Source organism: Podarcis muralis, chromosome 1, assembly GCF_964188315.1.
Source record: "Podarcis muralis chromosome 1, rPodMur119.hap1.1, whole genome shotgun sequence".
Classification (NCBI taxonomy): domain Eukaryota; kingdom Metazoa; phylum Chordata; class Lepidosauria; order Squamata; family Lacertidae; genus Podarcis; species Podarcis muralis.
Genome location: NC_135655.1, coordinates 29545680 through 29562339, shown reverse-complemented (window position 1 = coordinate 29562339; position 16660 = coordinate 29545680). Strand labels below are relative to the sequence as shown.

At 42.4% G+C, this 16660-nt stretch overlaps 1 protein-coding gene across 1 annotated transcript in view; it reads right to left on the bottom strand.

Moving 5' to 3' along the window:
* SPTLC2 (serine palmitoyltransferase long chain base subunit 2) overlaps positions 1-16660 on the bottom strand; it is a 62215-nt gene that overhangs the window by 41192 nt on the left and 4363 nt on the right. The window contains exon 2 of the mRNA XM_028718557.2: positions 6053-6247. Coding sequence (XP_028574390.1) covers positions 6053-6247 — 195 coding nt within the window. The remainder of the gene's footprint in view (positions 1-6052; positions 6248-16660) is intronic.

Genomic DNA, 16660 nt, shown 5'->3' with positions numbered 1-16660 from the left:
ATATAAAAAGGCCTCTTTCAAAGGATCACAGACAAATTAATACTTTAAGCAACCTATAATACATTTTCTAGCTGTATGTTTATAGAAGCACTTAAGTGCCTGTAAATTTCTTTTAAATATCTGCTAAGGATTTTTTTTTATGCAGCCACCCAGTACTTCAAAGCTGCTTTCTAGTACTAGTCAATGTGTTCTGTTGCCTTCTTTCATAGAGTGTACATACTAATCTCATTTGTGTATGAGGCCCCCACCCTCCTGTCGGCATTTCCGCTCGGCCAAGCTAATAAAGTCTCATTTTCCTCCGGCCGAGCCTTCGGAATCGCCTCCGACAAATAATTAACGACCTTTGATGGGGCCTCAGGCACATTCCATTAAGCAGAGTTTCCAGCAGCATGCGGAAGTGATGATATTTATGGCTACATTGCAAAGAGTTTTATTTCTAAGCTACGCCAAACATCTTTTCATAGGAGGTACAACCAATCGGTGATGATAATCTGCGATTATAAGTATAAACAAAACAGTTGAGCGATTCTGCACAATAACTCTCTGGAAGATTGGCATCATGCAGCAAGGTTTTCAAGCCTTGAAGCAATGTTTGATTTGCCCTTTCACAAAGTCCATTCATCCAAGGAGACCGTGGACTTGAAAGGTCATGTTGTATTCCTTTCTCAGTCAGAAAAGTCAGAAAAGCTTCAAACTGCTGAGAAGTGAATTCTCCCCCTCGATCTGTAAATACATATTTCACCTGTTTATCATGCACATTTTTCAACCAAGCACAGAATTCCTTGAACCTAGGAAAAGCTTCTGATTTCTGCTTGAGATTGAACACATGAATATACCTGGAATATGAATCAATGAGGACCATGAAGTACCTGGCTCCACCCAAAGAGGGTGTTAGTGAACCAACGAGATCAGCATGCACTACCTGGTATGATTCTGTAGCTTGTCTACTGGACACCTTACCTTTTGCAGCCATTTTGACCTTGTTTGCTGCGCATGCCTTACACTTCATGTGGTACCTGCAGGGTTTAATACCTTCAACTAAGGTAGGCATTTTGGAAACTGCCTCGAAGTTTAAATGGCCAAGTTTCCTGTGATAATCATGAATACATCCTGCATGCAAAACCTTGTTAGTATCTGCAATACAAGTTTCATCCTGCACAACATCAACAGAATCATCATAATGCAATACAAACAAATGATCAACATAATCAGCATGCAATACAAAGTCATCTTTCTTGGTGATGGTACACTTCCTCTTCTTGAAGGAAACGTCTATGTCCTGTTCAGTCAGCTGCGAGATGCTCAGTAGGTTGTGTGCAGCATCTGGAACGAAAAGAACGTTGTGTATCGATGCATCCAAGCTGTGAATAACAACCGTTCCATAGCCTTGACTGGAGATTGTGTGGTCATCCGCTTGGTGAATCGCACCTTCCTGCAGAGTAAAGGACACGAACAGGTGTTTGTCCCGACAAACGTGCCTGGTAGTTCCCGAGTTAAAAATGAAGAAAGATCTAGACATCTTCTGGACCTTTGGAGTGAAGAGTGAGACCATTGCCTTGTGTTGCATTGTCCTGCACTTCTGACCTTTGCCTTTTCCACGCATTGAGCTTTCACTGTGCTGCTCTGTTGCCTTGGCCTTGGGATATTTACATTTCCTCTTCACGTGGCCTAGACGTCCACACGAGTAGCATTTCACTGCCTTCAAAGCTTTGGCGCCATCTAGTGGTTCCACTGAATTTTGGGATTACGTCTGTGAGGACTCCCCCTTGGTGATGCAGCTAGCACTACGCCGATCCACTTCATTTAACACCACAGCAGTAACATGCGCTACCATTAGCTGAGCAGTTGGCAAAACAGCGAGCTGGCTGGCAATCGCTTCCCAACTTGAACCCAAAGAATGTAGAATCATGAAGGAATACACAGCCTCTGGAAAGTTGATTCCACACTGTTGCAACTCATGCCTTAGATTCTGCATTTCCATGAGGTGAGCACATACGTCTGCTACATCAACAAGTGCCATATCATGCAACTTGGCATAAAAGAACAAAGAAGCTCCCGCCTCCGTTCTTAAATGTGACTCTTGGAGACTCTCCCACATCTCTCTGGCTGAGGCCTTGTCACGCAAAAGACATAGCTCTTCAGCAGACACAATAAGCATCAGAGTTCCCCTTGCTTTGGAATCCTTAGCCTTCCATTCTTCGGTCATTGGAGCTGGGGGGGGGGGCATCTGATATCACATTAAACAGACCCTCTTTTCTTAGCAGAGCCTCTGCATACTGCACCCAGGTTTGATAATTATTTTTTTGGAGCTTTGGAACTGCCATGGCATTTCAAAGGGCCTCCATTATTCTGGCATTAGCCTTCTGTGTCATTTAAAGCAAGCTGCGTCTATTTACCAGCTGCATTCCAAAAGCACATGTGAGGCTTTTGCTTTCTTCTGCCACTGCCGGTAAGTGCTTTGGCTAGAAGTTCAAAGTCCAACCTTAACCAGGGACTGGCAGGCTTCCCGGGGCAAGAGCACATACCTCTCATCAATCTTCTTGACACGCAGAGAAGATAACCTGCATTCCGTTCTTCTGCTGTTCGCCTGGGCCCATGACCACAAATATCAGCATTTCCGCTCGGCCAAGCTAATAAAGTCTCATTTTCCTCCAGTCGAGCCTTCGGAATCGCCTCCGACAAATAATTAACGACCTGAGCCTTTGATGGGGCCTCAGGCACATTCCATTAAGCAGAGTTTCCAGCAGCATGCGGAAGTGATGAGATTTATGGCTACATTGCAAAGAGTTTTATTTCTAAGCTACGCAGACAGAAAAGACATCCTCTCATTTTGAAAGCAGAGAGCAACAGAACAAAGGAACAAAGGAAACAGGAAACCACTAACGTCACATCCCGTCTCCTCTCCCGTGAGACTTCCAATAGCCTGGAATCCCTGGAATGTAAACAGAGTCCTGTGACTCCAAGCAGCTGCACAGTGATAAGAACAGAAACTAACACCTCCAACCCACAAGGCCTCCACACCCCTTAAGTGAGGCTCTTAGAAATGCAAGGCTGCCCTGGTTTTGATGATATGCTAACTTCATTCCTTTGGCAGAAACATGAGGAAAACCAAACCACATTCCCAGTAGGAGTTTTTTCTCAGTAAGAGCAATCAAGCAGGATTCAGGGAAGCAGAGCATGGCTGAAGAAATCTGCTGTATGAGTCACCTGAGTAATCTGCTAGCAAGCTGCATTCTTTCAACTCAACCACTTTATTTTACCTTTAGTAGCCAGAAAACCTTTAAGTCACTGAAGCTCATTCTGAAAATGCAGACCTCACTGTTTTAGAGAGTACACCAGTGCAATGAAATTAAACTCCTGTATCTACGAAGTCTTGTGCCAAGGCCTACCCAAGGTATAAAATTAGTAAACTTAAGAGCAGAGGTAAATGACAGACAGTAACTTAGAGCATCTTTGGACGATTTCCCACAGCTGTCTGGATATGCCCAAACCTTCTGCCCACTACACTAAAATTTCAAGTAAATCCCTCATATTACCAAGACACTGTAACATTCAGAAGCAGAGCCAATCCATACATTGTAAGATGTTTGAGGAAAGGCCAACAAACCAAGGTTCGAAATCAAAGTTGGAAGCTGTCTTGCAAAGTCAGTTTGCACCAACTGTGGTTTGGCACATTCCGCCCTTGAAGTCTGCCAGACTACAGAGCATGGAGGATGATGACATTTCACCAGCAACAAAATACGTCTCACAGGCATTTTCACAACATAAGCCCTTAGTCTGCCTCTCCCTAACATACCTAGGCAGACAATATCACAATAAGAATCTTTTAATAACCTTTGGTAACAAGAAGCTCATAACACAGCACTCTTCAAGGCACCATTTACTGTTGAATGATCTCCTATCTGTTGTGTCCTACTCTGCAAAAACAAAAACAAATCCCTAAGACAACCCATACACCTCTCAGCCTTTTATAATATTTTATTTTTCCATTTTCTAATTTTACATAATCAAAACATCATTTTATACAACAAATTTCACATACCCAATATTAATATCAACCCCTCCCCCTTCTGTGGTTACTAAACTCCTCTGCACATGCAAGCTAAACCTAATTATATTTTGTCCCAATCATATTTAAACCTCTTCAATTAAGTCTCCCAATAAGAATCTAAGATGTGCAGATAACTACATGCCCGCTGATTGGGACATGAAGAAAGCTAATAAAGGCATGAAATATGCACTCTCAACTCCACCTGCTGCCTTTGGCAATCAGTAAGAGAAGCCACTTCTGAGCATACTTTGAGGCAGTGGAAACTAGACCAGGCTGCCTGAACATTTTGGTATCAATAATCAGGAAACATCCTCCCCACCCCCAACCCCCGTTTACCCATACCACACACACTGCCCCTGAGGCAACAAATGCTGCCAGTACCTAACTGTGCTATTCTGACATAAATTCGAATTGAAGGGAACACTCTAGATCAGGCATCCCCAAACTCAGCCCTCCAGCTGTTTTGGGACTACAACTCCCATCATCCCTAGCTAACAGGACCAGTGGTCAGGAATGATGGGAGCTGTAGTCCCAAAACAGCTGGAGGGCCGAGTTTGCAGATGCCTGCTCTAGATGATGTGCCTAGAAGTGACAATTCAAGGGCTGCATCCCTGTTAGCCAAAACCCGTACCATACCAAGTTCCACTGGTGGAATATAAATCAATCTTCCACCAGCACCAATGCACCACACCACTGTACTTCAGGTTCAACATGACGAAAGCCCGCCAGACTCAGAAAGGAAGTAGTTGTTAAAAGTTTAAACTCGCTTTTAAAAATGTTTAGAAGCACTACACTATTAGGCTAAAAACAATTTTCAGTTATGTGGATACCAATATATTTTTTGAAATAGAGTAAAATTGCTGCTTCTGGTTCTAATAATTTAAAGTAAGTTCTCTGAAAAACAATTTATTCTATAACGTCTGAAAACCACTAAACATTTTTGGTTGAAGGCCCCTTAGTTTTGTTTTGTTTTTAAAAACAAGCACCTTACGTTTTTGAGAAAACTTTTATGTGCAGTCCCTAAGCTGGGGAGCAATATAGATGCAAAACAATTCAAAATAAAAATGTTGCTACACTTCTCCCACTTTTGTGAAAGAGACCTATGTTGAAAAAGATATTGGGCTTGAGAGGGAGCATGGAAAGACCTACCAAAGGAAGAGGTGGTGTAATTTATGCACTGTAAGAGTAAACCTGGAAACAGGAACGTCACACAGGTCTTAATGCTGTGTGATGGTAGACTGAAAAATATTTTCTAAGAAGGTTTAAGCTGTGACTGAGTGGGTGCCTAGAGATTTGCCTTTCTTTGTTAAAAAATAATCAATAGCTTTTAAGTAAGAGGGCTTGAATAGGAAAGGGGAACAGTCAACCACGTACATAATGCTATTTAATGCTTACTTGCAAGGTGTGAGAGAGATTTGTAAGCATCTTCGCCTCAAGTGTCATACTTTGGTAACATTTGGGGTACCTACGTGCCTTACAGCTACTTGCCATTTACATTAAAATAACTAATGAAATCATCAGCAGTAAATTAACCCTGGAAATAGTGGGAAAGAGGAAGAAAGAGAGGTATCTTAGACAACCTTGCAAAAGGGCAAGGGAATTGCGCACAAGAACCCACTTTATTTTCAGCTGTGCTGAGATCAGCCCACGGAAGAAAGTATTCGTCTCCCTGCTCCACTTCAGCTGCTTGCCAATAGTAAGAGAGCAGCTCATGGGGCAACATTATGCTGATAGTTCACCAATGCAGGGTAGCTTAGAATACCATGGGCAGTATTAAGGAAAGAGTAATAGAAAACCCTCACAAACCATGTTTTGGCTGATATTCTAGGACACAGCCAGGATTTCAGCAAAATTACAATTAGCACAAACTATGGCTTGGCCCTATGTCCAAATGCAGTCTAAGCCAAACACATAGTTACAAAAGACTAGCTACATCTCCTTCACCACAAACTTGTTCAACCCCACCTTGTCTCTGAAGCAAAGGTAACAGCAAGCATTTACCTTTTGTTCTTCTCTTTCTGTTGCATTATGACAGTGCTCGATTTTCCAATGCCTCAGAAAGTCTCGAAGATACCCGAAAAGGGTGAGGACACCATAGCCTACATAAGTCAGTACAGCAACCAGCATTGGTGTTTCCTCAAAAGCTTCATTGAAAGGTCTTTTATACAAGCCTCCATTCTGAGCGATATGCGGGAGCTACAAGGAAAAGAGAGCTGTTAGCAAGGCAGGACTAGTCAATTCCTTAAAAGTTTCAGATTAAACTTTACCAGTGTACACAACCAGCACCATGTCTTGCTCTCTACAGCCTTCTCTGAAGCCCCATGAAAACCCCTGCCAACCTACAACAATCACATTTTGGACTACCCATCTTGACTGCAATCTTGGCCTGTGTTGCTCTCAAACACTATAAATATTGTATCAATTTAAAAAACAAAACAATATTTTCTTTAACCAGAGCTTTTTCTACAGCTCCCCAGGGTTTGTACAGGGTACCCAGCTTCTGAATGATGAATGCACAACACCTGAATGGGTTTGTAGAATTCCTGCCATGCAGCACCTTCTCATCTGCATGCCTGACAATTTTTAGGTATTGTTGTAATGCAACCTCCCAGAACATTTGGCCCCTGGATATTGTTACTCCTCAAGATTAGAGATTGATGTAAAACACCAGGTAGGCTGCCTAGTAGACTCTGACCTAAGTGTTTTTAAATCCGTTGGGCTGTTTGGATACCTGAATCTGCAGTGTGTATAGCGAGATTTTGGTACCAATTCCTTGTGTTTGGATAAGTGAATTTTTGTATAATGAGTGTTTGGACAGCAGGACCTGGGTGTACTGTGGTGCTACTGTCCTTTCCGTAGCCAGTCGTTTAAATAATAATGGTGCCATAAATAAAGCTTACAGCCCAGGCATAAATTAAGGTAATCCATATTTGAAGTCTTATGGTTCCAACTGTTTTCAGAATTGGTTAGGCACTAGGGCCTGGGCGATGCATTGATACATAGGCCAGAACCGGTTTGAAGGCCAGAGTGCAATGGCAACTTCACCCAGCGGTATACTGTGGTACCTCAGGTTACAGACGCTTCAGGTTATAGACACTTCAGGTTACAGACTCTGCTAACCCAGAAATAGTACCTCGGGTTAAGAACTTTGCTTCAGGATGAGAACAGAAATCGTGTGGTGGTGGCGTAGCGGCAGCAGGCAGCCCCATTAGCTAAAGTGGTACCTCAGGTTAAGAACAGTTTCAGGTTAAGAATGGACCTTCCAGAACAAATTAAGTTCTTAACCCGAGGCACCACTGTATCATGAGTGAAACTGCCATCGCTCCCGAGGCCCTTCTCCACCTACAGTGCCTGGCAAGCAGAGGGAGGAACAAACTGCATCGGTCTCGGCACTGTACCTCCCTCCACTTTTCAACATCATGATATATCACTACATCACAATGTTTGGATGGTGATATATCACAATGTTGAAAAGCAAATATCACCCAGCCATATTAAGTACTGAAGTGGAAAAGGAAGCAGGAGGTATCGACTGCTGCCTGAACCACCAAAAGTAGCCAGAGATATATTTCACATCTTCATTTAGTTCAGACTACAGCGGGCATGTCCAGCTTTCAAGAGACTGAGATCTACTCCCACTATAAAAAAAACGAAAAACTGGCAGAGCTTTTTTTGGGAAGTCATAGTTGCTGAGCTTTTTTTCTTTTCTATTTTTTGGGTGGGGGGACGGTCCCGCGATCTATCACAGGCACCTTGTGATCTACCAGTTGATTGCGATCTACCTGTTGGAGATCCCTGGACTACAGCATTCAATGGAGCTGGGAAATAATCTGCTAATCGCCTTAACCCTGTAACTTGCTAGGATAGGTAAAGGTAAAGGTACCCCCTGACCATTAGGTCCAGTTGTGGCCAACTCTGGGGTTGCAGCGCTCATCTCGCTTTATTGGCTGAGGGAGCTGGCATACAGCTTCCGGGTCATGTGGCCAGAATGATTAAGCCGCTTCTGGCGAACCAGAGCAGCGCACGGAACTGCCATTTACCTTCCCACCGGAGCGGTACCTGTTTATCTACTTGCACTTTGATGTGCTTTCGAACTGCTAGGTTGGCAGAAGCAGGGACCGAGCAATGGAAGCTCACCCCGTCGCAGGGATTCGAACCGCCAACCTTCTGATTGGCAAGTCCTAGGCTCTGTGGTTTAACCCACAGTGCCACCCGCGTCCCTACTTGCTAGGATAGACTGCTATAAATTGCCTTACACCCGAGGCCCTTCATAACCCCTTGGAAGCTGCAGCTGATAGAAAATGCAGCAACTGATGCAACAATAGAAAGAATAATAGGCTGGTCCACTGCCAATGGCACTGGCTACAGGGCAAAACTCAAGATGCTGGTTTGGGGAGTATACCATACATAACCATTGCACCAGAGCTTTCTCATCAAGATCAAGAGGACACTTCTACTAAGAGAACACAAGCTATTAAGATTAGCTTGGTGTGGAAGAAGAACACATACTTCTCATTGATGGCTCCAATATTACATAATTTGGTAGCTAGTACATCTTCCTCACCAGACCTTCACAAAACAAGGACTGTTTAAAGGCCTTAAGGTAAATGCTAAATGGCTTAATTTTTGCTTGGCTTAATCACTCTTTCATTCTAGTTTGTTACATTTTGTATGCTAATGTGCACTACACTTATCAGGATTTTATTGGCTCGCATTCCTGAACAGAATATTCTGTTCTCCTTTTGATGCTCCAAAATTTCAGATAATGATTTAGTGGTAAGGCCAATGAGATGTTTAGAAGCACGCAATATCCCAGGTTCTTGCACAAGTAAATCCTTCCTGCAATGTTGGCAACAAACATAGCAATCCATTTGGTGAATTTCAATGAACAAAATGTTTCATAACACAAACTAGAAGACTGCCTTTATATTAATATATAGCCTAGATTGGCTAAGAATGAAGCATTAACATGCATAAAATCATAGCTCTAATAAAATACAACATATAAGCTACTTGCTTTCTATCTTTTTCAGAGCTTTAGGTCACAGATGTGCATTCTTGGGATTGCTTCATAACAGTAACCAATCTTGTTTGAATTGTTCAAATAGTAATCTCAGTTAACAGCTTGTATTTAGTGTGCCAAGAAAAGATGGGAGGGTCCGAGAGTAAGAAACCTGGTCATACCAAACATCTCTTAGAATCAAAGAATTGTAGAGTTGGAAGGGTACCCAAGTGTCATCTAATCCAACCCCCTGCAATGCAGGAATCTCAACTAAAGCATCCATGTCAAATGGTCATCCAACCTCTGCTTTAAAACTTTCCAAGGACGGAGAGTCCACCACCTTCTAAGGGAATCCGTTCCACTGTTGAACTCTTTTCTTTGCAGAAAAAAACAGTTTTAGTAAATCCTGTCAGCCTAGTAGGTAGGTAAAGGTAAAAAAGGTTTAAAAAGTGTGGGTGGCACTGTGGGCTCAACCACCGAGCCTGTTGAGCTCGCTGATCGGAAGGTTGGCGGTTCAAATCCCCGCAACCGAGTGAGCTCTCATTGCTCTGTCCCAGCTCCTGCCAACCTAGCAGTTTGAAAGCATGCCAGTGCAAGTAGAAAAATAGGTACCGCTCTGGCGGGAAGGTAAACACCATTTTTTTAAAAAAATGTTTTATTGATTTTTGATTTTTAACAATATTATAACATCTTATCTCCATTTATACATTTTTAGCTCCACCAAGCTACTCGACTTCCCTTCATTCCATTGTCTGGTTTTTATAAAACACATATTAATTTCACGCATTTATATCATCACAATTCTACATTTGTCCTATCTTATCATAAACTTGATGAAGAAAATAGAAAATTTATTCTAATATACACTGCATGGTTTATCTCCGTCCTGCCTGTGTCTTTACATGTTTACAGTAACTGTCTATATACTGAATAAATTTGTTCCAATCTCTCTAAAACACTTGGTCACTCTGGTTTCAGATTTTCCCTGTCAGCTTTGCTAGTTCTGCATAGTCCATCATCTTCGTCTGCCATTCTTCCACCATCAGTAATTCTTGCTGTTTCCACTTTTGTACTAACAAAGTTCTAGTTGCCGTAGTGGCATACATAAAGAATCTCTGGTCAACTTTAGATATTTCCTCTCCAATCAAACCCAACAAGAATGCTTCAGCTTTGTTGTTGTTGTTTTTAAAAAGTATACCTAAACATCTTTCCCCAAAATAATTTAACTTTATGACAAGTCTACCACATATGATAGAAGTCTCCTTTAATATTACATTTCCAACAATTCTCTCATTTTATACATTCTAGCTAGTTTGGTTGGAGTTAAATACCATCTATAAATCATTTTCATTATATCTTCTTTCAATGCCATACATGCCATGAATTTAATTCCTTCATTCCATAATTTTGACCATGAATCAAATTGAATATTATACCCAAAATCTTTCACCCATTTTATCATTACCTCTTTTACTTCATCTTTTGTGTGCATTGTAGTAATAAATTATACGTTTTTGACAAAAAATTTTTTTTACTTTCCAACAATTTGGTTTCTAGCTTAGATCGAGAGAAGGTAAATGCTGTTTTCGTGCGCTCTGGCTTCCATCACGGTGTTTCACTGTGCCAGAAGTGGTTTAGTCATGCTGGCCACTTGACCCAAAAACGCCAGCTCCCTCGGCCTGAAAGCAAGAGGAGCACAACATACCGTATTTTTCGTCCCATAAGGACGCACCTAGTTTTTTGGGGGGAAAATAAAGGAAATTTCCCCCCCTTTATTTCCCCCCCAAAACCAGGTCAGGGAATCCAAAGCAGGTCGGGGAACAGCGGGATGGCGACGCTCCACCTCCCCGCTGTCCCCTGAGCTTGTGGGGCTGGCGCTGGGGAGAAGCTGGGGGAACTCCCTCAGGGCTCCCTAGGCTGCGGATTTCTGCCTGAAGCGCGCCCCGTGCTCCGTGCAGCAGGCTGCTATCCGCAGCCTAGGGAGCCCTGCGGAAACTCCCGCGGGCTCCCCAGGCTTGCTGATAGCTTCCTGAAGCCTGGTGAGCGAGAGGGGTCGGTTCGCACCAACCCCTCTCGCTCTGCAAGCTTCAGCAAAAGCCTGCATTCGCCCCATAGGACGCACACAGATTTCCCCTTCATTTTTGGAGGGGAAAAAGTGCGTCCTATAGGGCGAAAAAAGCAGAGGATAATACTGTTAAAATTAAACTATCTCAAGTTAAAGATTCTCAAAGAATCTGAAGGATGATAGTACGGAGAGAAGTAAAGACGTGGAAACGGGGAACAAGTAAGCAAAAAAGAATACCATCACAGAAAAAGTGACCAGGGGATTGTGCAGACCATAGCCTTCCTCTCACTTCTGAGTCTTTGTCAAGCTTTGGCCACATCCAAGATTTTCTCTTAAAATATTATTTAAAATTTTGTGTCCCTGTCTTCAGCTGCAAGGGGGCAAGTGACACAAAATTTTAAATAATATAAATAATATTCATTCTAAAATATTATTTAAAATTTTGTGTCTCTTGCCACCTTGAAGCTGAAGATAGCTTATGATATTATGCTATTCATCTTTAAAAAACACTCATAATAAAATAAACTGGAGAAACTGGCAGTATTAAAACATTCTCAGAAGTCAGCAGCCAGGCTTTCTGTGGAACAAAAAATGCTTTATGATCTTTATGAAAAAAGAAAAGGGAAGGGCCATAACCCTGTGGAAGAACACATACTTTACATGCAAACGGTCTGAAGTTCAACCCCCAGCATATACAGGAAGAGCTAGGATGGACTCCTGCCTGAAAACCTGAAGAGCTACCGCCAGCCAGGGTCAACAATACACACAGTTGAAATATTTTCCTCAGCTCTGACCCCCAATGTATCTGTGGTAGTTTCCTATAAGGCCTTCTCCTTGGGATAATGGCAGTATTGCTGACTTACATATTATGTGTGCATTACATTTCAGGGGTAACACATAAATCCAAAATAGTTGAACAACCCTTTAAAACTGAGAAATGCCCCATAAAAATCATGGTGCAGCACTTACCAGCTACAGTACTTAGCCTTCCTCTTCAGTGCTTGATGTTGTTCCATGAAGTGATGGGAGAGGCTTGGGTGTATGATGGCGAGTTGCATGTGAGGTGGTTGGCTCTGATTTAGCTTCAGAAGTAGATTGCATGGGCTCGTTTGCTGCTGCGTTATTTTTTGTGAGAAACATGGTGATTAGCAACTGTCACTGTTATCTCTTGAGCTGCTCAAACATTTCTTGATAAAGACTGAAAGTGTCTGTAACACCATGTGTGATTTTGAGGCTTCGTTCCAGAAAGGGATCAAAGTCAGCAATCAAATCATTTAGGTGCTTTTCTGTTTGGAAGACTTGAGCGAATTCAAGCGGATTTAAACTGATAAAAGCACACAGTTAAATTACGGAACTTGCTCCCACAGAAGTGGTAATGGCCACCGGCTTAGACGGCTTTAAAAGAGAATTAGACAAACTCATGGAGGGCAGGGCTATCAATAGCTACTAGCCATGGTGACTATGCTCTACCTCCAGTCAGAGGCTTCTGAATACCAGCTGCTGGAAACCACAAGAGAAGTGTTCCTGTGTTCGAATCCTGCTTGCTGGTTTCCCACAGGCAACTGTTTGGCCACTGTGAGAACAGGATGCTCTTCATTAGTCAATGTTTGTCCAAGACCCTCAATTATTCAACTACTTCCTTGACGCCAGCAAAGCAATCAACCCCCACTCGCCTGAATATCTGGACAATATGTTCCACTTTGTTGTTGATTGTTGGAAAACACTCAAAGCCATTCCGACATTATTTTCATAAGTTTCACCAGCATGCATTCACTGATGACTCAATGTAAGTAATGCAACTAGCCTTGTTTAAGTTGCCTTGAATCTGCGAAACACAACTCAGTCAAGAGGTTGGATAATGGAGGTCATATTGGGGGAGAGAAAGACAATTTAAACACTGTTAAGGACAAAGTGGGTTGCCTCGGGGTGGCTAGGAGCACTGTCCAAAATCAGTTTAAAGTCCAGTTGTTTCTCTTCAAGGTAGAACTTCACCATGGGAATGAAGCACTTGTGGAACCAATCCAAAAAGCTGCTGCAGTCATCCAAGTCTCTTTACTTGAACACAGGAAGGTTATTTTTGTTCTTGCCTTTTAGGACTTTGGGGGTTTTCTGACCTGTATTAAATGCTCAACTGTATTGCCACACCATCTTTAGCTGCTTTGAAGCCAGGGATTTGTTTCCCTGTTTTGGAGATGTAAGTCTGGTCAGGCATTCCCCCCTCCCAAAAGAGGCCCATCTTGTCAGCATTAGAAACTTGCTCAGGAAAATACCCCTTTTTGTCTATCAGCTTCTTTAATTGCTCAGGGTAGGCTTTTGCTGCCTCTTCGTCTGCAGATGCAGCTCTACCAATTATGTCCACATTTTCAAGGTTGAAGTGGTGCCTAAAACTGTCACACCAACCATGGCTGGCTTTGAATTCCTTCCCAGGCTGCCGATCCATAGCAGAAGGTTTGAAGAGTGCCTACAGGTTGAGAGTCTTTTGTCTCAACATGACAGGCACATGTTTACAGTTCATGTCTTCCAGCCATAAGTATAATGCCTCTGCGGTCTTCACTAAAGCCTTGCAACACCTGCTGTCACAGCCTCACAGGTTTCTCTCTTGAACCTTGATGGCACAGATGCTGGATTCATTGCAGCTATATTTCCACGCCACATTGGAGACCGACATGCCATCCTCTCAAGCAGCCCAACGCAGCCACTTTTCCTTGCAGTGTTGGAACCAATCATTGTCTCCAATGTTGCACACCAGTGGAGGAACCTGGCTTGCATTTCATGGCCATGCTTTTTAATCCTCCAGCTGCACCTCTGCACTCTCTCCCAAGGCTGCTGCATTCACCCTGCACCTCCAAACACTCCCCCAAGGTGAGTGCAATGGGTTTGTTGACTTTCCCGTTGGATGCTCACCTTTTTACAGACAAGCGCATAAAGTTGAAATTCTGTGTGTTAAATGTGCATAAGCTGCAACTTGACTGTATAAGCTCTGCTCATTGCTAAAGCAGTGCTTGCTTTGAGTGACAAAGTCACATTGAGACAGAGGCACAACTTACAAAGCAAGAAGGATAAAGGGCTCATAAAAGGAGATATGAGCTAAATTGCATAGGTTCCAAACCAGATAAGGCTATAAAGCTAAGAACCTGCACTATGAACCGAGTCTAGAAACTAACTATATAAACAGTGCAATTAGGCATATGCTCCTTAAAAATGAACAGCAAAGTACAATTCCTTGTGTTGATTATAAACTTGCAGACATGAGAACTATATGTAGCCCAGGGATGAGAGGTTGCAATAAATAGACTGATAATTTATTTCTCTAATTATTTGAAGACGGTGTCAAAACACTTTATTCCAGTTATTTATTCTGAACTCTTGGGATACAGCAACTTGGAAATCTTCCTCCAAAAGAGGTTTATCAAAAAAAGAAAGCCAGATACAGGTCAGTAGCTGGTCATGAACTTACCTTTTTCTCTTTTTTTAGTAGGGAGCCATTCAACACCCTAAATGAGGTTACATAATCCCAGCTATTCAGTGACACCAATGCTGTATTCCCCTGGTACCCAGACATGTGTTATGTTAAGGGATTTCCCCTTTCTTGCTCCAACTGACAACTTAAATGCAAATTCCCAGTAAGCAGATATGGCCACTATGAATGTGGCTGCTATATACGTAGCAAGGGGAAACTCTCTCTCTATTGAAGCAAATATAGATTGACTACCCTAGTAGTTACAAAGTAACTGATTCAAGAGGGAGCTGACAGGGCTGGCACCAAGCCTGCACTATTCTGCTATGCATTGAACAGAAACGAGGATAAATTAAGACACAATAAGTACTGTCCCAAGTCTCAAACCTAGGAAGGTTATGCTATACATACGGTAGACGCACAAGACATGAGGTGTTCTACCAAAGAATCCACAAAAGCAGTCACTAAGTATGCCATGCTGACTGCCCATCCCCAAATGTCCTTTCCTTTCTGGGAGTGAAGGAGTCAACCAAGATGAGACTCAGACAGGCTCTAACAATAATTGCGTGCATGGTTACCAAAAGCTCTCAATGTGTGAAAATGCAGGAAGCTATGGAAGTTGCTCTGAAGGAACGGTTTCCGGCTGGGTAAGCCAACTGTTTCTGCTCATAGGAGCTAGCAGGAACTAAAAACCAAGGGCTGGTGGTAGTGCATTCAGTTCCTTGCATTTCAGGCTAGCAGTTCAAAATGTTAGAATTAAAGAGGGTTTGTTCAGTCTTACCTAAGAATGGCAAGATGAAAGAACAATGCAGGTCATGATTTCTCTCCCTGCTTTTTGACACAATTCATAACTCAGGCTAGAATGTTTAAAATCATAGCAGTTCTTTGTAATAACATTCGGTGTATTAGAAATTCAAAGAATGCCCTGCAGCTGGCAGAACCACTCTTTTCTAATTTATGTGTTTTATGGTCTGACCCTCTCTATTGTTGCTCAGAAGTTCCACCACGTTCAGTGGAACTTATTCCAATTTAAGTGTATATAGAACTTCAGAAAAACATGGTGAGAACTCATCTGTAGAACAGTTGGAAGTCTTGTAACTTGAACACAGCATGTTACTCAGTTGTTTTAAATAAAACTTGTTTGCACCATTGCGAAAGTGTGCTTTACTTATTTATCAACAAAAATCTTTATATACTGCTAATCATTAAATTTCAGAGTAGTTTACAACAGGCGTACATAAAACCATACAAGAAAAACCACATAAAAAGTTATAATCAGAGACCCACTAACTATTAGCAAAATATCTTTTCTTCATTGCTACCATAAGCTTGGTGACACAGAAAGGTTTTCAACAGGTGCTTAAATTTTAAAACAGAAAGTGCCTGCTAAGCATCTATTCAATGATAAGTTCACAGGACTGGGCCAATAAAACAAAAGGCTCAGTTTCTAGTTGCTGTCAAATGAGCCTCATCAACTCAGGGGATAACCAACCACACTCCTGCAGATAATTTCAGTGATTGACCGCAGCCACCACAGATGCTTTAACAATGGTGTCACATGTTGTTGGCCATGTGGCCCCATGAACAGTCTTGCTGCTGCATTCTGCTCCAATTGGAATTTCTAAACGAAGCCCAATCACATTTCCACACAGAGCATGTTGCAGTATCAGGCTATCCCTGTGCAACAATGGCCATAGCTTGCAACCCAGGCAGAACTGGTAAAAGGCACTTCTAATCACAGAGGACATCTGAGCATCTAGTGATGGAGATGTATCCGGGAGCTCCCAAGCTATGCACCTGCTCCTTCAGAGGAAGTACAACCCTATGGAGAACAGATAACTTTCCAGTCTCCTAGGTAGGGGAATCACCCACTCCAAGAGCCTCTCCTTCCAGGATTCAAATACAGTTTATTGGCCCATATCCAGTCCAACCGTTCATTCAGACACCAATCCAGAGTTTTCACAACTTCTCCAGATTCAAATGCTGTGAGAAACATAGGCGCATGTGTGTGTGTTTGTGTGTCACAGGTTCTAAATGAAGGATCTTACATACCCAAAATCTGACTTAAGCATGACCCTTGGTTAG